The sequence below is a fragment of the Nanorana parkeri genome, unplaced genomic scaffold (assembly GCF_000935625.1).
Source record: "Nanorana parkeri isolate BGI_ZX_2015 unplaced genomic scaffold, ASM93562v1 scaffold93, whole genome shotgun sequence".
In the NCBI taxonomy this organism is placed as follows: Eukaryota; Metazoa; Chordata; class Amphibia; order Anura; family Dicroglossidae; genus Nanorana; species Nanorana parkeri.
In genome coordinates, this window is record NW_017306361.1 from 242,734 (window position 1) to 265,361 (window position 22,628).

The following is a 22,628-nucleotide window of genomic DNA, read 5'->3' on the forward strand; positions in this document are numbered from 1 at the left end:
CCTCACAGCATAAAGAAAATGATATCTGAAGCCAGCAAGGACAGCTGTATTACCGTAGACCAGAGCAGAGTATAATAGCTCTTAGTGTCGCGCTGTTCTTTTGCACAATATACATTGCCTGTGCATTCTACTACTGTGAGAACAGCTTGTGCAAAATAGAAGCATCACAAATACTCTTGCTGTTATCTTTATATAGTAAATGCTCATCAGACACAAGGTCTCCTAGCAAACAGGTCTTCACTCATACAAAAAGAAATCACAGCTATTAAAGCTCCATGTATTGATAGTTTTCTGCATAGGTGGCTTTAGTAGCACTGCTCAGTTCTGATTGATTACTGATGAAAGACCTTGGGTAAGTGTATTATCATCTGTGTATTATTTATGGTCCCTTTACAGAAGGACTTAATGCTGAATATGTGAAAGGGGAACAAATGGAGGGAGTAGTGTCTGAAGAACCTCAAGGTAAGATATAGACCTCTTTTTGATCTTTTCGTGTCATTTTATAAACTGGGTATGTAATTCCTCCCACATCTAGTGATATAGGTCCAGCAGTTGATGACATTATACCCTTTAATGTCACTGTGCCTTAGCCATTTAGGATACCGTCTAGTTCCGATGGCAACTTGGATGCATGGTGAGATAAAGGCCTGTTTTACTTTTGATTGTTCACATCCCAATGTATTATTAAACAATATTATAAATTGGTTATAGAGATCTGATTCCTGACCTATCTAATGGTATAGGACAGTGATGGCGAACCTTTTTGAACCCGAGTGCCCAAACTGTGACGAAAAATCAATTTATTTATCTCAAAGTGCCAGCGCTGAAAATACGTTTAGTATTGCAGTTTGGGCGCTCGGGTTTAAGAAACGTTCAACATCACTGCCTTACGGCCTTGTACGGCTCTCACGGGAGACCCGAACGTCCCGGTCACAATCAGGCAGCGGTGGTGACCTCTAAACAGGCAGATTAGACGGCCGCTTGCGGGGGCCTCCCTGTTTATTGGCCGCCGCTGCCTAATTGTGACTGGCCCGGATCGCATACTAAGGCGATCCGGGTCAGTCGGATCTATTTAAATTGGTGGTCCCTGAACGCAATGGTGTATTCTGGTTTGGGGCTGCCCTACGCAAGGCAAAACTCGGGCGCCCCCCCCACTAAATTTACCCCACCCCTTCCTGTTTAATACTTTTTGCGTGACCTGTTTGTCGCTGGATACAGTGCAAACACTGTATCCAGCTTTTGACATGTTTCGCTATTAGTATAGCAGGAAAGCTGTGGTCTCGGGGGCTTAGCAGGATTTGAGGTGAGCTCTGTGGGGTCTATGGTGGGCAGAGCCCACCCCAGATCCTGCACAGGCCCGAGCCCATGCAAAGCCCCCCACAGATCCTGCACAGACCCCTGGAGGCCCTGCAGTCTGCAGGGTCTCAGGGGGGCTGTGCAGGATTTGTAATGGGCATTGCCCACCATGGGGCTGCAGAGCCCACACAGATCCTGCAAAGCCCCCATGAGACCCTGAAGTCTGCCGGATCTCAGAGGGGCTATGCAGGATCTGTGGTGGGCTTTGCAGGCGGCAGAGCACCCTACGGATCCTGCAAAGCCCCCCCCAGATCCTGCAGAGAGACCCTGCAGTCTGCCAGATCTCAGGAGTGCTGTGCAGGATCTGTGGTGGTCTTTGCAGGATCTGTGGGGGGTTTTGCAGGCTCCAAAGCCCCTCACAGATCCTGCACAGCCCCCCTGAGATCTGGCAAAGCCCCCCACAGATCCTACAGAGACCCTGCAGTCTGTCGGATCTCAGGGGGGCTGTGCAGGATCTGTGGAGGGGTTTGCAGGCTGCAAAGCCCCCCACAGATCCTCAAAACCTCCCACAAGTCCTGCAAAGACACCCTGAGACCCTGCAGTCTGCCAGATCTCAGGGGGGCTGTGCAGGATCGGTGGTGGGTTTTGCAGGCTGCAGAGCCCCCCATGGATCCTGCAAAGCCCACCAAAAGGTATTGCACAGCCCACCTGTGACTCTTTGGTGGGCTGTACATAATCTATGGTGGGCCCTGCCAGCACAGTGCTCCTACCTTACACGGGAAGCCCAGCCTTCACTGCTGCCTCGGCGCCCAATCGTCTCAGCTTCACCGCTCGACTGCCCCCTTGGCGACGCCTCCTCCATTGCGGTCTCTGCCTTTTGCCTCCTCGGTCTTCACAGGCCTCTTCCATCTCCCCCTGTCTCATGCCGCTCCATCCCCGTCACCTCACGTCCTCTTTCATCTCCGCCTAAATCTACCTCTGTCTCCGGCCCTGTCTCATGCCGCTCACTCCCCCGTCTCCTCCATCTCCGCTCCCATCTCCCTCTGTCTCCACCCCCTGCCGCTCCGTCCCCCTTCCCCTCCTGCTCGCTCGCCCGCCGATTTCTCCGCCTTCGACATGTCGGCTGCTTTAATGTTTTGGGGCCTGAACCTTGGCTCACGTGCCAGCAGAAAGGGTCTCGCGTGCCCTCCCTGGCACGCGTGCCATAGGTTCGCCACCACTGGTATAGGAGGAACGGGGGAGGGGGTGGAACTGCAAGCACTAATTTTGTACTTTAAGGAAATGTCAGTACTTGTAGAGAGAGACCTAATAAAACTTTAAACCTACCGGTACTACCAGCCCCTTGTTCCCCACACAGTACAGCAATCTTCTACCTCTCTTTTTTTTTTTTTTTGTTTTTCTTCAAATGACATCTACATACGGCACTAATCATTTCCTAGATTAAAGACCTATCCTCCACTTGCAGGTTATCACATGTGCAAATCGTTCTAGTGAAGTAGCTTGCCGGGGGCTTTTTCACTGGACCTTCTCCTAATGCAGTGGAGTGACCATCTGTGTTACCCTATCATAAGGAACATCTCATGGATACAGAGAATGGCGTCAGGGTGCATGTGCAGTACTGAAATACAAAACACAGAGAGCGCCTCCATCGTGTAAAACTTTTTAATAAAACAGTTGAAAATGTACTCACAAAGGGAGCTAGATAACAGGCAGAAACAGATCTCTGCTTTACCTGATCTGTTTATGTCTGTTATCCATCTCCCTTTCTGAGTACATTTTCAACGGTTTTTATTCTCTTTTATTAAAAAGTTTTACACGATGGAGGCGCTCTCTGTGTTTTGTATTTCAGTTCTGTGGTTCCCCTAATCTTCGAGAGCAGCCCTGAAAGTGTATTACATTGAAGATCTCCCTCTCATCTTTGACTCATGCTGCTGGCGCTTATGTGTTAATTTGCATGTGCAGTACACTAACTGCAGTTCTGCTTTTAAGTTGACTGTATTCAATAAATCCAAAACTATTTTTCAGTTTTGTAAAGATGAGGGGAAGGTTTAAACCCAAAGTTTCCTTTTATTGCCTGTGGCCCACTGAGATTTCCCCTTGGATCCTGTTCCAGATAGTATATCGCAGGTAGTAATCTCCGAAGTAGGGAGAAATCTTCTTTTTGACAGTGCCACGGGAACATTGATGGAAAATCCAAATTTTTATAGTGGTCACCAGAACAGAAGGCAAGGGGAAAAAATCATCCACTTTCTGTCCTAGTGACAGTGATTACCATGACAAATTGTCAGGATAAACCTGCCCAGTGGAACACAGACAGCAATTATAGTCTGACAGAGGTTCTAACCCTTCCTCACACTGTCCAAAACAGCAAAAATATTTTTGGGCTTTAGATGAACTTTAATTTGTCACTGTGTCCTGACCACTTAAGATATTGTGTAGTTGAAATGGTTACATGTGTATAACACTGTTTTATTTCCCACATTATAGAGGCCATCTTTTATGATCTTCACACCTACCTCCTTCTGACCATGGGATATTAAGAAAAGGCTGATTTCTTTTGGTTGGGAAGAAAACTGATGTAGTGCTTAGTAGGATATACACTGGTAGATTTTCAAATGGACATTTGTACAAACAAATCTTGTCGGAATGTTCAATATTGCCATCAGAGACTTGGTGAATGTCATTCAAAATGTCATTTGATTTTCGTCTTGGTTTAACATTTGATTTTGGAGTGAATGGAGTTTCCCCGAACAAAAAACACATTTCACTGTTAGAATTTTGTTCGATTGAGAAAAAATTTCAAATGTGTCTTCTAATTTTTTTGTCACTGCGGTCGAAATGAATCATTGATTTGACCCCACCAACTATTAGAAAATTGAACAAAAGTCACAATAAATCAATTTTGTTCGTTTGAAATCAGTGTATACCCTACATTAAGCTTAAAAAAGGGTGCAGTAGGCAAGCATTGTGAAGGGAGAGCACCTAGTGTCTTTCTGGGCATTCCAGATAATCTCATGTTTATTTCTAGAACTACTTTTTACATGAATGTTTAGTAAAATAAAAACCTATAACGTGTAAGCTAACCACATTTTCCCTGTGTCTGTTCCAGTGAAATACTCTTCTCTGCAATGCCAGTCCGCCGTTCCTCCTTCAGAAGATCCATCGAAAGTGTGAAGGCTTCCACCTTAATAGGATCCCCCTCACCCCTAATGTTATTTGCCAGCTTCACCCTGTCTCTGGGGCTGATGTATTTTGTGTTTTTATTTATTATGCCCACCAGGTGACCCTAAGCTTAGGTTGTGTCCACTATAATATGGGGGGTTGCTCCCTTTTAAGAGTTAAATGTTTACATTTTAGCAAAAAGTCAGTGTTTTTATCGAATTTTACACTCTGCCAACTTACTGAGCAAATTGTACAAACGGGAAGGCAGAGGTTTCTATTTAGCAATGCCTTTTTTTTGAATGCACTATTTTTGCATAGCTAGGGATTCTAAGTTGTAGTAGACAAATGTAGCTTATTTGTGGAATATATCAGCAGTTCTGTTGCTTTCAAATGGGAATGTTACACTTATTTGCTTAACTGTGATGACCATGACCATTGTAGACTATGGCACTCCTTATTTGTGGGATCCAAGGAAATTAAGAATTATTAATGACTTATTAGAATATTATTAGAAGAATTAATGAGCCTAGTCAGCAGCTTTTGCCTAATGTCTGTACCTTCTGGTATCTTTATCAAGTCACTTTGGTTACAATGCACCATCTTTGTGGATCAAGTCATTTAAGCCAATATGCAAACCTCCAAGGACGTGTTTTAAAATATTTTGACTTGCCATTTTGGTGCCTTGATAATTAAATCATTAGGTTGGTTAAAATTCTTAAAGCAGGTAAAAAAAAAATGCTATTTTGCACTACAGTAGCTTAAAACTGTTTCCTCTGCTTGGCATGGCTATCCATCAAACTCTACCCACCTGTTCTCCAAAGGAATCATAATAATGGTCAATGCTATTTAGAAAGTTGCATTGTGCTGTCAGCTCGCTTGTGCTACAGAGGCACTGTAAAAATCTGGAAGACAATTATGACCCGACATAGACCAGTCTTACTGTGGGATTTGTTGAGCTCTTCATGCTTTGCATTGGGTCAGGTGGCCCCATATAGTTGAATAGTGTCAACTATACAGTCTCCCATGAGGCTTTGGCTGTACCCCCCTTGAAGGAAAACCTTAAAGTACAATAAGGCTGAGGGTGCATAGCTATATAGTTGTGATTTTATTCTCTATAGCAAGGTCAGCATTAATAATAGATTCAAGTAGATCGTCATGGTTATTTTTTTAACATACGGATTTCCTCACCTGTGACTGACAATATTTACAGTGTTATTCATAAAAGGGTGAAGAGTTTGGAGAAGGCAGGAGAAGTGAACAATCTAGGACAACATAGCTGAACTGGAAAGGAAGCTGAATTGGAGAATGTTTCCAGTTCAGCTATGTTGTCCTAGATTGTTCACTTCTCCTGCATTCTCCAAACTCTTCACCCTTCTGTGAATAACCCTGTTAGTGTATCTCTGTACTTTTTCTATTGTAAGCTAAGCATGCACTGCAATGTTTACTATGTATTGTCTACTCTTAAAGCTTGTTTTATGTTAGTTTTTAATAGCCCGCAATTTGTTGCATCGATACCATGTCTGAAGATGTCCATTTTTCATATTTTAAACACTAGTCTCTTACAATGCTTAGTATTTTATATTACAGTACAGCCTTTTTGAATGGCTGTTTGTCTACCCACTCTGGAAGCAGCCATCACTATACAGGTGCACCTTTTAAAAGGGCTTAAATTCAGAAATTTAATTAATTTGAAAAAGAAAAAAGATTCATGAGAATGGTGTTCCTTTTTGTTTGGTGTAAAACTGAGTATTTACGTTTCCTTTTGTTAGAGATCACCTTTTTCATATTTGATTGATATTTTTTTTCTCCCTGGTCTACAGACTTGTTCTCATTCCTAGTCTACCTCATTATTAAAATCTTTCATTTTATGGAAGTGCAGAGGCTGACATCTGCCCATCATCTTACAAGGGTGCACTGTGTTGACATATTCTTCTCCCCAATTTGGCTGATTTGTTAGGGGTGCAAGCTTAATGAAAGCATTCTCCAAAAAAGAGAATGATCAGCGGTCAGCCACAAAGATATTTTCCTTGATGTTGGAAACTTACTTTGTACAATAATCACAACACATTCTCCTTACCTCACTTCTATATGATGATGATTAAATCTGTCTCATCACTTGCTTTTATTGGGCATGTATCTCCTGATTTGTTCACACCTATGTTCAGTTTGGCCACACCCTTTAAGTCTGGCCACCATTTTCTTTTTAACCTCTGGCATTACTGAAGCCCATTAGTGCCACACAAATAAAATTGCTTACAGTAGCCAATAGTGGTCACCTTTTGGAGGCATTTTTTTTTTTTTACGCGCCCGTCATTGATCATGAATCTTTAACGTAATACTGTGGATGTGCCCCTGGTAAGGGTAAAGCTACTGTCAGACCACAATTTTTGTTTTCTAAAAGGAAAAAAAATAAACACACAAAACATGCAAAATGTATTTTCACCTCAGCTGTACATATGAGAATGTGATACAGTGTTTCATCTAATACTTGTATAAACAATTCCGGGTGTTGTCTCCTGTGTCAGAAGCCTGGGACCAATACACATGAATTGAAGTGCAGCATTAGAGCCAACAGATGCAGTCTTTGTTATTTGAACGTTCTGTTGAACACTTTTGTACGTTTTGTTTTTTACACCATTTCTGAACTCAGTGCTACGTTTTAAGTAATTCCTCCAAGTTGGAGTAAAGTTGGCCATACTCTGTTATATTTTTTTGTTCAACCTGTGGGCTGAACAAGAAAAAAAAAATGACATTCCTCCATCCAAGCTAAACAGAGTGGATGTATGACTCTCCCGATGGGCTGTTGTGTTCTGACAGCGGCCGGTGTGCCACTGTCATTATACCTGAACAGTGATTGGCTGCTATCACTGTTCACCTGAAAAGTTCTTTCGATTGGCTCCTTCAATTTTCTGATCGAAGCATGCCGGGCAGAAGGCTACCAACAGGGCCAACCACCGAATTAATTTAGGCTGAATTATCAAGAGCCGGCCAGAATTTGTACAGTGTATGGCCAGCTTTAGACTCCTACCACTTGTAGAAAGGCTGCTTAAGCTGGCCCTACAGGCTGCAAGAAAAGAAAATCTAAACAGCATGGCTGGATGAATCTTGCTTGCCGGGCTATTGTATTTAAATGGAAGTAGAGGTGAGGCACTGAACCCAATGGTTATTGGTTCATAGGAAAATATAAGTCTTAAACATTGACCAAAATTGCCCAAGTTTGAATACACTAGCCCACAGAGAAGAGCACCAGACGGCCTGTGCCTGCCACTCTCAGAAAACCCAACTGATTGACTGTAGTGGCTGTTCAGTCAGCAATTTTCAGCAGGACTCAGACACAATTTGAGCAATATATGGTCCGCTTTGGTGATATACAGCACTTCAGCAGAGCACCAAGGGCATCTCTAATTGGATGTTTGAGATCTACTGGTTGTTAAGGGGAAGCTAATATAGATATCTATTCTGTTCTAGGAGTATTCAGTGCAGCACACCCTCCAACAACCAGCGGGTGTCAGCATGGCCAATATCAGATGCCCTCAGCTCCCTCATATAAGTTATTGAGCAGAGGGCTGTAAACCTGCTCTCTGTAAGTGTAAAGGACTACCACATTGCTTGAGATCCTGTTACTATACAAATCTTTTCTATGCTTTTTGTTTTACTATTAGATGGATATTGGAATATTTCACCACACACCAGCTTCTTTCTTCAGGACTCATGGCTAAATCTTTGTTAAAGGGAATACTGTTTACACATTCAAAATTAACCATGACATAAGCACTACTTCCTTGCAGCATTGGGGGTCCAAAATTCAGTTTCTACCAGGGCTTCATCAGCATGAAGTTTGTATGGATTTTATTTAGTTGCTCCAATATCATCCTTCACTCTAAAAAAACAAACTGCATATAACCTGTAGGGTAGAATCTATTTTTTTTTTAGGAGCAACAGAAATTAGTAATTTTTAAAGCAGTGATCGACAGGCACTTTTTTTTTCTTCTTCTTCATGCGGGCAAACCATTAACTGTGAAAATCCACCTGTGTATTTACTAAACCAGCCCACATTCACTGACATACAGTAATATGTGAAAATTATCCTTTTTATTGGGGATGGTACTATACACCCCATTTATAATGTAACAGTTGTCACATTTGCTATGCGTTCACCCAAAACCATTCCTGAGCACATACAGCATTCTGAAGAGTCCTCTCGGCTGTGATAGGTGTTTAGAGTTTGGAAGTGCAAGAACTGTGGAAAGCTGGGCATTTGGCATAGTGATGTTACCTTGGCATCCTATCATTTCTGCCAGGATGTTGCCAGGCTGCTCATTTGTGTGTCAGCATTTAAACATGTCTTTACTTAGATGATGATGATTGTCTACTCTTCCTGGCTGTGGGCGAAACCAGTGAGAAGGCATTTCAAGGCAACTTCCTTGCTATATGTGGCTGTGATATAGGAAATAGTATTTTATACATCGTGACATTTGTAACGTTTCACCAAAAAGCTTTGATTACTGCAATACGAGCATTCACTGTACATTTGCTGATGTCACATTTGATGTAAGTGGCAAATGTTACCAAATTCACCAGATTGCCCCGAGAATAAATATAATTGCAAATGTTTTTATACATGAGGTCCACTGATAGTTTCATTATCACTAGTGTGTAGGTCATAGAGACATTAGATTGTATTGTCATTTGACGGGGGGACACTGATTTGAATGGATTTATATTGTGTGGAATAGGTTGCTGATATACAAAATGAAGTATGTCAAGTTTTTCTTATTTCAAGGAAAGCAGACAATGGAGAAGTCTGTGTGATATAGCGAAAAGGACAAAAATAAGATAATCACATATATGAAAAGAGGCGACTTTCATAAAAATGTAGACTTGCTGACTAAATCTGGCAAGTGCATTACTTTCTTTACAAGAATAAAGTACTGAAAATCCTCTCTTGCAAAGCACTTGCTGCATGCAATAGAATTGTGCCTGTGTCTCACAACGGTTCAATGGGACATCCTTTGTTCTTTTTACCTCCCAAAATCATACTCCTTATTCTGGTTTCACAATCACATTTGCAGGCATGTTCTATTGCTTCCATCAGTGACTGATAGATGCAAGAATGTGCAGCTAATTTGTAGTCGGTGTGTGAAAATCTGATCCCTCTTTACAAGAACATTGTGAATGTTAAGGAAATGATGTGGATATGCAGCCGGGAATCAATGCTCTGCTTCACTTAATCAAGAGCAGGTCAGCAAATGTATTTAAAAGGAGTCTGTAAAACTGGCTCTGCTAAGGATGTTAAGCATCTCTAGACAGACTGTTACAGAAGACGAACATGAATTGTTGGGAAATGTGATGTTGACCGAATAAAATAATTGTAAAATGTAAGCTTTGTTCTGTCATTATTTAAAGGGACATAATATTCAAATCAAGGATTGTGTTAATGGAAAATGCTCCTTCCTTCTCACAGTATGTCTATAAGCCATTATTGGTGGTGCCCAAGAGTCGTTACATTACAGGAATCTTTGGAAAGATTTGCAAACCTTAAAGTGAACCTGTCACGAGAACTATAATATATATATATATATATTTTTTTTAGTTTCATACCTGGAACAAATACGCTGTCAAAATTCTTAATCACATGAGTAGGCAAACTCAGGACTGCATTCCTATGAGAAATTGCAAGACTGACAGCCACAGACATGGCTTCCCAGGAGCAGAGACATGATGGGATATATAGGTTCACTATAACTGAAGAGTTGAGGTTACCTACCCAGCCTTGTTGCTTGCTCTGGGTCAGCTACTCAAGCAGCACTGGAGCCAAAACAGTATGACAGCCAGGGAACTAGAATCCTCACAAGGCAAAGTTGGCAATGGTAGCCTCTATTATTCTCCCATGACAGGTTCCTTTTAAATGGTGGTTTTTATGTTCACTATCTGTTAAAGAAGAACTCCAGGCAATGTAAAATGTAACACTTGCAGTGGGGCTACCCCTACAGTGGTGAAGTGCTCATTTTGGACTTGGTCTGGCTACAATAAAGACATACTGATCTGATCCTTGGTTCTCCCACTCCGCTCTGGCAGTGGAATCTCCCTTGGTATTTCTACGTCTAATGCAGCTGCATGAGATGTGATGACATCCCAGGTCCTTAGATCACAAGAGCCTGGGGGAGAAGAGGTGTAGCAGCCAAGCAGAACCAAGGATCAGGTGAATATGTCTTCTTTATTTTAGCTCCCTAGACCAAAACAGGCACTTAACAGTTGCTGTGTGGGTAGCCCCATTGCAAGGGTTAATTGTTAGATCGCCTGGAGTTCTTCTTTTAAGTTGGTCAAGCCAGACATATTGGCACATTATACGGTTTCTTCAGCAGGTGGAGATGTAGGTGAAATGAGCAGTTGCAGCTCCTGGACCAGAAATCAGGGAGTGAAAAGTTGCTTTCCATGTCACCACCATGCAGAAAGATGCAAATCATTTGTCAGGCTTGTATTTTTATGCAAACGTGCAAAGAGGCATTTTTATTCAGAATGTGATCATTCAGCATGGTCTGGCTACATGCTTGTGTATGCCCTAGTAACACGAATGTACAGATCTCCCTTTCTGGCAACCTCAGCCTCTCTGGTAAAAGTTGTTTAGATCACATGCTCGTTTTATGCACAGCAGCAGCTAGTGGCTGAAGGAGAGAAGCATAAGTCCATTAATAATGGATGGGATCTATGCACAGCATCATCCCGAGGAGAAGCTACACAGAAGTGCCGGATGTTTTATTGCTCTGTATCGTATACAACCATCAGCACTCAGAAACAGTAAGTCATTTCTTACAAAATATATCAAACCTCTGAAACTGCAATGTGTTTTTTTTTTTTAAGGGGATGGTTCAGGTATCAGTAGTGATTCTTGAATTTCTACTTTAAGCTAGTGTTGTTATTTAAATATTTCTTGCAGCAGCTCTTCTGTAAGATGTACTCAATGCACAGAGCAGGCGACATTGTCCTTGGAGTATCTGAGTATAGGAATATCTATTCCCACATGCTGACTAAGTTTGAATGTGTATGATCAAAGTCATCTAACACCTGTTTCATAGCCATTTGCTAAAATACTATTTCATTTATGGGTGCTGGCGGGGTCCATGGCCTGCTAGCTTCCTAAAGAGGAACTTCACCTTTATTTTAAAAATGACTCCACATGCAGCTTTAGAATTCTTTAGTAATGGTAATCTACAACCAGATACTTAAAGATAAATTGCTGGCTATTTAGTCTTTGCATATCTTATTTTTGTTTTCCTCCCATGGTGCCCATTTTCACTAAGAGCAGATAAATCATCTGAAGGGGAAAATGCCTTTCCCCGAGATCTCATGAGACTTTGCACTTTACAGATGAGATTTCCCAAGAAGACAATGGTGATGTTCCTAGGATGCATCTGTGAGGTCAGTTCTTCATCACCAGTGCCTCACTCAACCAGGAAGTGGAAAAACAGTAATTGTAAATAAAAGCAAAAATGTTTAATTTACTAATGAATGTAAGATGATGTCACATTAGTATGCAGGCCTGCATACTGGTGTGATTTTTAGTGAAAGGGGGTAAGGGTCCATCTTAAAGCATTGGGGAGCAGGCAAGAGCAGAGCTCTGATTCTAGAGCTGAAAGCAGCCATACACAAGAAAAAAAAAAATCAATTGTACCCATTTTAAGGTTAACAAGAATTTTCCAGCTTAGACAATCTTAAAAGATCAAGTCATTATAGTACCAGTTTAGATTGTTTCATTTGACAGATGGAAACTGGTGATAGGTTGCTTTGGGTTTTGCAATCAAAAGATGTCTTATAAGTGGCTACTCCTAGACTGGTAGTTTGCAAATATTTTAGGCCTGGTCATGCAGATAGGAAGAAATGAATGAAATACAGAAGCCTTTGGTGTTACTGTACTACTCCAGCCATATCACGTTTTGTGGTGGTTGGACAATTTAGCAGCAAGTTATTTTACCATTCTTTTCTGGCTCGAGGGCCAATACGGCATTCTGCTTAGGTATGTACATGAGAACCATACAGACCTCCTTTACAGCCCACAAGCATCGCCCAATAATTGTAACACTAGTTTTATGGTAGTGAGCCTTTCCAGAAACACCATGGCTATTAAACACAATGGCTATTTATCTACAGTACAAATGCAGGCATAGCTATTTTAAATACATCCTCATATAAAAATTTAATTTGATCTCAAATACTACTTGAAAGAAAAGCCTGATGTTTGTGATGTGTCTCTTAACGTGCATATGGACAAGCAACAGGAGATTAATTTTATGCAAATATTTTGATAATTACCATAAGACCGAGGATACGAGCAGAATCAACTAACAGACATCTTAAGAAACAGGAAAATATTTTTCTGTCGGTAAAAAAAGCTAGTAAGGGTTCTTTTTAATGCATAGTTGCACCAATTTGTCTTCAAAACAGTAAATCAAATGCAAACTGAGACTGATGACACATAAAATTGTGTGGAGCAGAAAAAACAAATGATGGACTGGCTCACTAACTACAGAGCTGGTACATGACCCCTTCAGAGTCTACAGGCAAGCTAATTGCTACATTCTCTTTGTTATATTTCCAATCAGTCTGATGTAATCGTTACTCAGCCAGATAAAAAGTACAGGGAGAAATTCTCTTGGCCTACAGGGAATTAAGCTGCATTCATTTATCACTATCATATACATTCCTTTTTATATATTTTTAATCATGATTTGAGAAATGTTTGTGTGTTAAAATGGTATGTAATTAAATGAAACCTGGCATGAGAAGAACGCGATAGTGCTAACCTCCTTCTAAAAAAAAAAAAGCTGTCTGACTTCAATATTTTAAAACCTAATTGAAGTAACAGGAATGGATACTGCTAGATACAGCTAGTTAGGTTTTGTATAAATGACCTCCATTTTTCTGTTACAGCAGTTGCGCAGTATGTCTTACACGCCTGTGCAGTCCAGTTTGCATCAGTATTGATCTCAGTAATCGGCACTCCATTACAGAAGTGATCAGACACTCTCCTACTCTTCCTCTGCATTTTAAGTTGTGTGAGGACACTTGTGAGCAGGGGTGTGGTTGTTACTCAGCTATGCTAAAGCTGCCTATACACCTTACGAATATCGGCCGATTTTCGTATGCGATCGCATTTTAGTCCAACATTCGTAAGGTTGATGGGCAGCGTACAACCGCAAATACTGTACAATCGATTAGACTTGGGCGCCGTCAAAAAAATTTGTTTTGTTTCGTTCCGTAATATCCATTATTTCGTATCCGAAACTCAATTCGGATTCGTATGAAATACGGATTTTCGTTAGTTTCGGCACATTTTCGTTATGATGAAGTTAAAAAGCAAAAATACCTTTGTTAATATTGGAGTCGATGTGGTAGTTGTTTTTTTATCCGAAATACGAATTCCGTTAACGGATTCCGGATCCGAATTTCGTATTTTGGACTTAAAAAAAAACTACCATCAACTCCAATATAAATGTACTGTGCTTTTTAAATTCAATATAACGAATGTTCGTAACAGAATTTTCTATTTCCTGCCTGTATTGTACTGCAACTCTCAGCAGCAGAAGAGAAAACCTCTGATTGGTCAACCAAAACAAGAATTCCGTTAACGGATTCCGGATCCAAATTTCGTATTTCGGACTTTAAAAACAACTACCATCAACTCCAATATAAATGTACTTTGTATTTCCTGCCTGTGTATGTATTGTAATGCAACCCTCAGCAGCAGCGGATCCGTATTTCGGATAAAAAAAAAAAATCTTGTCATGTTGTTCAACCTCATTTACAGGGGTAATATTAGTTCCTGTTTCAAAGAAATTCGGATCCGAAATTCGTTAACGGAATTTCGTATTTCGGATATAAATTCGGAAACTGCAATTCGGATTTCGGATGCTTCCGAATTTACGAATTTCAGGAAAATTCGTACGAATTTCGATTCGTAACGAAACGAATCGCACATGTCTACAATCGATCGACTTTTGACTATCCAGCAGGTTAGAAAACTTAGGTCAATCATACGATTTTCGCAAGGTTGGTGGCATTTCCGTACACCAAAATTCATACGATCTACACTGCACATGTGCAGATGAAAATACGCGCGGTCGATTACAACGATTCGCCCAGGTGCTTACTTCTAATTACCGCTGATCCAACCTTGTGATAATCGGGGCCAGATGGGGCCGCCGTACGAAAAGTAGCCTTACACAGAGCACTGGCGTGAGAGTGCATGAAGCAGTATTTTCCTTGTCCCTGATCCACTTGGGTAGATTGCACAGTAAACATTAGGAGTCTAATAGACCCCTGATGTCTTCACAAAGGATGCTTGTCACCTACACTAGTATTACAGGGGGTCGGTTTGTCAGCTGCCATTACGAGAGTAAAAAGTAAAGTAAAAAAAAATTAAAAAATGAGAGCGTAAGAGTAAAATATATTCTTCCCAATACTTAGAGCCGGCATGGTACACTGCATCTGTCATGCTGGCACTATAGATCATGTAAACGGTGATCTCTCAGTTCACAGTCTCCTCCTTGCAGAGGGCAGCAACCGTCAGTCACCACCCCTGAAGGGATTTCCCCCTCCCTTCTCTGTTCCTCCAGTGCAGGCACTGCCTATCTAGAGCCAAACATGCAGCTGTGTGGATCCTGACAATATTTTCACGATCCTTCCAGCTGCAGTGCGGTCAGTATATCTATCAGGCAATAGCCCACTGTATGCTGACTTTGGGTGACAGGAGTACATTAGTAAATGTACTTCTGTGACCCATAAGAGAAGTAAAGCTAAAAAAGGTTTGACTTTATTGCTTTTTTAAACAAACATAAATTGAAAACAAAAAGTAACTTTCTGTAAGTGTCGGAGACCAATCAACCCATGTAGATTTCGACCTATTCAATTTAGAGGGTGTGTGTGTGATAGACAGAAATGAGTGACTACGTCTGACAGAAATACCCAGATGCAGGTTGTTTAAAAAAAAGTTGTAAAATAGAAGATCTAAAGATGAATTCATATGTATATTTTAAAAAGGATATAGAAATGAATATGACATTTTCAGGAATATATATGCCAGCTTAAATACCTAGAGTCCCAAAGCAACCAATCACTGAGAATGTGTGCTGCCATAAACAAAAGGTCCTAAAGCTTTCAGAACAATTTTTGTACTGAACAATGTCTGCTATTGAGTGTTTTACTCGTTCTTTCCCCTTGTGGTTTGTTTCCAAAAAAAGGTCACGATAAGATGTAACATACATTCTATAGGACTCTTGCCAAGGATGTACAGGTTGGAGATCAAATAAAAATAGAGGGACAATCTGTAGCCAGCCCTATATTATTTCCACAGTCACTGGAGGAGATGCATTCCTAGTGCTTTGTTAAGAGCTGAATACCGTCTGTTGGTAAGTCATCTGTACAAGGCTACACATCAGGGTGCTGGGAGCGGAATGCCTACTCAAGGCATTTCTATGGACCTATATTTGGGGCACAGAGTACAATGTAAGCTCTGCGCTTACATTCATATCGAAGCGGTTTCTAGTGTTAGGACACAGCCAGATATCATAGAAAAAACTGCTGCAAACACAGGATCACAATGCAAGTCAGTATGCCCTGTTCCTATCTCAGGGCTGTCTCTTTTGTAGACTGGTAAACAATTTAGGGTTCAAAGAATTGAATGGTAACATAGAAAAACACAAACTTTTGTACATTACTGCAAAATACAATTTTTAAGACCTAACAAACCATTTTTAAGACAAACCAATTCTAACAAACCAAACTAATTCCTCACCAACTTCTGTTCTTCAGAAATTAAAGCATATACATAATATATTGCAGTATATACTGGTCCTTAGATGTGTTTCACTGCATGGGTTGTCTTTTCTTTTTTTTTTTAGCCTTTTTCCTTAATTTTCACCTGGTGATCCTTCTTATAACACACTTCCTGTCCTAGGGTGACTACGCTCTGTCCTCTACTGTATCATGGGAGTGGCCATTGGTTTACCCATGCTGTCCGTTTATCTCCCTTACTTGGTAGATGATGGGATGCTAGTTTATACAAGAAAGAGAAGATTGTTTTGTGCCTAGCACACAGGAAGTGACAAGGCCACTGCATTTTTGGGGAGATCAACAGGTATTATTCTGTACTTGCTGAAAATGTTTTTAGCCACCCGATACATGGACTGGTAAACTGGAATATAATCACATTTTTGGTATAGAAGCAAATTTTGAAATCAGATTTGAGAAAACAGTATGATGTCAGAATGCCTTCATCTTCCTGTTCAGTCATTTATCTAGGGTCAAATGCTGGTACACACCTATACCTGCGTACAGAATGTGCTGTTTGTTTAATCCTATGGACAAAAAAATTACAGCAGCTGGGACTCCGAGGGGCTAGTGCTGGCATATTTTACACTGTATGCCAATACTCCTGTATTTGTATCTGTGTGAATGGATCTGAAAGCTGACTCAAATAACATTTTTCTCCTTGCAAGTCTCAGAAAACGATGCCTGCTACAGTCACTTCACTGGAGCTAAAGGACTGTTATATTTCCCACAGTATTGCTGTATATTGTAGGTATGTGCTGTATATAGTCTAGGCATGTCACTAAATTCCTGACCTATCTAGCTTCCAGAGGATGATCAGTTTTAGGATAACCACCTCCAACATCAAAATATATATTTTTTGAATGGCGTGATTATATTATATAATTGTGTAATTAACAAAAATACCCAACAAAATCAGGCAAAAAAGAAATGGATTACAAACTTTTTAATCACAATCCTGGACATATCTAGTGCACATGGCAAATGTCTGCAGAGACATTGAGTACTGTACCATACTGACACTTCCAGAAACATCCGCAGAAATACAATGGGTACAGGACTGACACTTCCAGAAACATGTCCGCAGATATGCAATGGGTACAGGACTGACACTTCCAGAAACATGTCCGTCCGCAGATATACAATGGGTACAGGACTGACACTTCCAGAAACATGTCCGTCCGCAGATATTCAATGGGTACAGGACTGACACTTCCAGAAACATGTCCGCAGGTATACAATGGGTACAGGACTGACACTTCCAGAAACATGTCCGCAGGTATACAATGGGTACAAGACTGACACTTCCATAAACATGTCCGCAGGTATACAATGGGTACAGGACTGACACTTCCAGAAACATGTCCGTCCGCAGATATACAATGGGTACAGGACTGACACTTCCAGAAACATGTCCGCAGGTATACAATGGGTACAGGACTGACACTTCCAGAAACATGTCCATCCGCAGATATGCAATGGGTACAGCACTGACACTGTCAGATATACCATAGGCATTTTTATGAAAGACATGGTAAAAATAAAAAAGGGTGTGTAACACACATCCACCCAGATCTCCAAACCAGATTGGCACATATGTTAAAGGGCTAAATGACTTACATTAAACACTACTGAACTAATAAAAGGGCTTGTAATCTTACCCCTAAAGACCAATTTTTTTTTGCATACTAATAAATTATTAACAGGCATCATCCAGCTTCAATAACAATCTACTACCTTGAATCAGAGATTTAGGACCTTAGATGACAACTTAAATCCACACTTGCTTAATGCATATAACTCATACTGAAAGGTCACTCAATCCCTATGAATATTGCAAGAGCCCACATATCAGCTAAGGGGGAATAAGGGCCCCTCCCAATGCAGCAGTTATAGGCCCATTGCCATCACAATAAATGTCTCCTGCTCTCATCTGATGGAGAGAAGACATTCAAAAGAATATAATCTCTATGTCAATTCTGGGAGAACACATAGGGGGTGATTTACTAACCTAAAACACACGCACGCACTAGGTGCGTGTGATTTTTACACAGCAAAACCTATTTATCAACCAAAAAGTCTCTAAAAGCATATTTCCACGAATGCCATATATGGAAAAATCATGCACATGATGCATATATAATGCTGCTTCACAGTTTAGACAAAAATGGTTAGCTCATGCATTTACATTCCGGCATTCATCAAAGCAAGCAACACAATGTAGAGCTAATTTACACAACATCACCTTGCAATTCATGCAGAGCTCTGCACAACACACCTGCTAGGTGTGTACACACTACAAAGGTGTCTAGATTCCACCAATAGATCATGCTGGGAGGGAACACACTACAGAGGTGTATACTTGTTCATGGCGTGTTTATAAGGTTAGTAAATCAACCCCATAATGTCACAGATATAGGCTTTGTACGACAAAAGGGATTGAGATTGGAATATTTCTAGATTTCTAATGGCACTCACCGGGACTATTGCCTTTCTTTGTTCCCTTTATTTTTATCTGGTCCCTGGAACCCTTTTTTTGGCACTATACGAGCAAATCTAGCTATCACAGTTATTCACAAACTCATCACCTGCCCCTGGACCTCTATATCCAACATACTTCACGCAGTGGATAATTATAATAAGTTAGCCAACTTTCAATTAAATGAAAGGCCTTTAAAGTAGCATTAGTAGCCTTTTTTAAAAGTATATGGTAATGCAAAGCATTGCAACATTTTTTCTTTATATCTATGGCAAAACATTGGCAGAGTTATTCACAAAAGGGTGAAGAGTTTGGAGAAGTGAAGAATCTAGGTCAAAATAGCTGACTTGGAAAAATTCTCAAATTCAGCTCACATTCCAAATCAGCTATGTTGTCCTAGATTGTTCTTCTCCAAACTCTTCACCCTTTTGTGAATAACCCTGTTAGTTACCCTCACCGCTCAAGGTCCACAGCACTGCTTCCATTGAACATCTGGGTAGTGGAGCGAACTCTCTGTGCCCTGTCAATCAGCAGCTGTAGGTGGGATCAGAAGAGTGGCTTGCCTCCAGGGCTATCAGTTTCAGTGGACATATGGAGAATCATCATGTAGCTAAGCAAGAGTGCGCACGCAAAAGGTGACTCCATGGGTAAGGGGACAAAGCCACCCAAAGGCAAGACCCTGCAGAGGGAAATTTACACAGGAGGATATGAAAGCAGTCACAACATTGAAAGAAAAAAATGGACATAGAAACAAGGTAAGTGCTGGGGTCTACAGCACTATGGGGAGGGGGGGATTTGTTAAGCAAATCAGGCTCCCTCTCATGCTGCAAAGTCTCTGCGACAGGTTTATAGACCAGTGCTACAGTTTGCAAAATTCTGAGACAGACTTATTACTGTAAGGTGAGAAAGATCTTCACTCTAAATAGATCCATAATTAAGAAGTGCTCAGGGTTGGGTGTCATTTCTGTTGCAGTACAACTTTAGAACAGATGAGGGAGGAATGTATAACCCAAGCTGTAACCTTATAGCAAATCTGTTGCACTGGAACAAGAGGACTCCTCACAGCTTCTCCTTTGCCTCTCATGGCTCTCTTGCCTTTTCCCATCAGCAGTAACTATCCAACTACTGGAGCTACTGTCCACATAGCTAGGAAGATATTCTCCTTCACCCAGCTTCCTCCCCATCCTTCCCCTCTTATCTGGGGGATCCTGACTTTCCTCCAGGGGGTGTGATCATATCAGCCCCTTCCAGATGACCACTCAAAAGGCCATACTTCACACTACAATCTAAGAAGAAACCCGGCTGCATGCCTTTTACATCTGACTGACCTTTCCCTTTCTAAATATAAAAACTCCTTATACACTTGCTTAACCCTGCAAGGCCTTGTACACCAATTCTCTGGAAAAAAAAGATACCCCATTAAATGTGTCCCTTTGGTTTCTAAAGTTAATGAACTCATGGTAATGAAGGCCCTAACTGCTTTCCCTAAAAACACAGAGGAAAAATTTGAAGAACCTGGGCCTCCTAGACCCTTTTTTACCATCATCTCTTCCTACCAGGCTCTTCCACCCTAATCTTCAACCTTCTGCACTTCTAGTGAACCAATATCACTGACAAAGTGTGGGACCGGGGATGGCTGAGGTGTATTGGGCATGTGGGCTCCTCCCATCTATCTTTTTGAGCGCCTCTACTTCTTCGGCCCTCCTCTCTTACACACTGTACAACATCCCAGTGGATAGCTATACAACAACAAACACGCTGTTCCTTCACAGGGTTTACATACACTCCTGTAACATAACTGTATGCACGTTACCACCTTAAAAGTTCTGCGCCTAATTTATGAAAGCCCGAAGACAGTTCTGTCATGTGCTAATGAAACTGGAGGTTATTAAAACCAACTCTAAGCTGGCATACAGAGACAGGTATACAAACATACCCTGCTCTTCACTACATAGAGGTGCAGCTGTGTAGTAAGTAGGGAGCAAGGCATATGTGTGCTGGGACGTGTCCTAGCAACCAATGATGTCTCCCCAGCCCCATTCAACTGCCAGCCGGAGAATTTGTTTACAAATGCCATATTTGGGTTATGATGTCAGCCAGCATCTTTGCCCCCTTGTTTATCTCCTAGCCAGCAGCTGAATGGGGCTGGAGATACATCATTGATTACTAGGACCCTGTTGACACTAGTAGCTATGGAATCTACCCATTGCAATTCACAAATAAGGTGAACCTGATGGGGGGGAGGGGGTTACTAGTCTCCTAATTTCCCATCAGACTCTGTGCACAGTCAAGGCATACCTGATGGGAAACTAGCTTCTCAACATCAGGCTTCTCAACATCAGGCTTCTCAACATCAGGCTTCACCTACCCAACAGCTCAACTCATTGGCCCCTGCATTCAGCTGTGTAATAGGCACAGTGGTTGGGCAGGGGGCTCAATAATGCTAAGCCTGTGATTTTATCAAGCTCAGCATTACTGAGCTGCACTCCACTATGGTCCACTATGGACACTATGCCTCCATGCAATAAATTCATATACCTATTTTCAATAGGTACATAAATCTGTCACACACACTGACATTTGTGGTGCGGAGACATGACACAATTCTAAACAGTTTCTACATCACTCTTTATAAATTCCATGGACTTTATCAACCTGTGGTGGAAGATTTGTGGATGACAGCTTAGTCAAGGATCTTTAATTCTGTGCCAGCAGTTTTGTGACTCAGGCACCTATAGCAGATTCCACAAACTGATTCTCAACTTTCATTCTAGTAGCAATACAACTTTGGCAAGATTAAAAAACAAAACACTCCCCAACTGCAAGCTGGACAAGGAATCGTCAGCACTGCACACAATGCTGTAAAGGAGAGCTCACTCTGCTCTCTCCTTAGCTGTTGGAACATGGGGGCTGTAGCAGAGCTTAACTGGTTTCCCATGTTGGCCAGCCTTCTCCCAGCCTGAGTGCTACAATAAAAAGGTGACTGATATCAAGACAGACTGAAACCAACACACCGGTTGCCTTTGAAATACAGTAAATTTGGTACAGAATATGATGACTAGTATAGTTGTCTCCTTTGCCAATGCTTGTTCCTGTTCCATCTACGGTCATTAGAACTGTAATAGGTATGGAGCAAATGACGGCTGCAGGTGGCTCATTCCAGATTTTTGTACAATATTAATGCCATACAACGGGGGGAAAGTTTATTAGCAAATTGGTAAGATCCAGCCAGCTTCTTGGTCTAAACAACTGTAATATTTTCATCTTTGAAGTGAGTGCTATGATAGTTTCTGTATATAGCACTCCATTTGTATTCAGAGTGTAATATTTACCAAGCAAATTAGCGACAAAGTGCATCTGCACTGCACAATTTGCATAATCAGGCTGCCTCCATATTAGCAAAGTCTATGGAACAGTTTTCATGTGTATTTGGGATCAGTGCGCCTGGAATGCTGGGAAACCAACTGCGACAGAATTGCAAAAGGTATGCAAGAGATTAATTACTGAAGATAAAACAGACACATCCTGCCCAGTACTACTACACAGCAGCTAATGGAGGAATTTATGACTCAAGCAGTGACATTACTGCAACTGTTTAGCATTGCCTTGAGCACGACAGAATTGTAACAAACACACACATACAGTCTGCACACACACAATTTTTGCTGCTATATGCAAGGCCATCATTTAATATGAAACAACAAAATGGGGATATTAAAAGCACTAACATCCCAGCTTTTAACATCAAACAGTGACCTTCCATGTTGCTAAGCAACATCAAGCCTTGCAAGCTAAAAATATGATTGAATGAAATCAGGAGAGAAAGGAAATACACTTTTTGCCAGCGAGGACTATTATTATGGTG

The 22,628-nt window shown here is 41.2% G+C and overlaps 1 protein-coding gene across 1 annotated transcript in view; it reads left to right on the plus strand.

The window, feature by feature from the left end:
- The window catches only part of CD99L2 (CD99 molecule like 2), a 25,462-nt gene extending 20,517 nt beyond the window's left edge, over positions 1–4,945 (plus strand). The window contains exons 9-10 of the mRNA XM_018552591.1: positions 397–462; positions 4,406–4,945. Coding sequence (XP_018408093.1) covers positions 397–462; positions 4,406–4,470 — 131 coding nt within the window. The 3' untranslated portion in view covers positions 4,471–4,945. The remainder of the gene's footprint in view (positions 1–396; positions 463–4,405) is intronic.
- Positions 4,946–22,628: the final 17,683 nt, after the last annotated feature.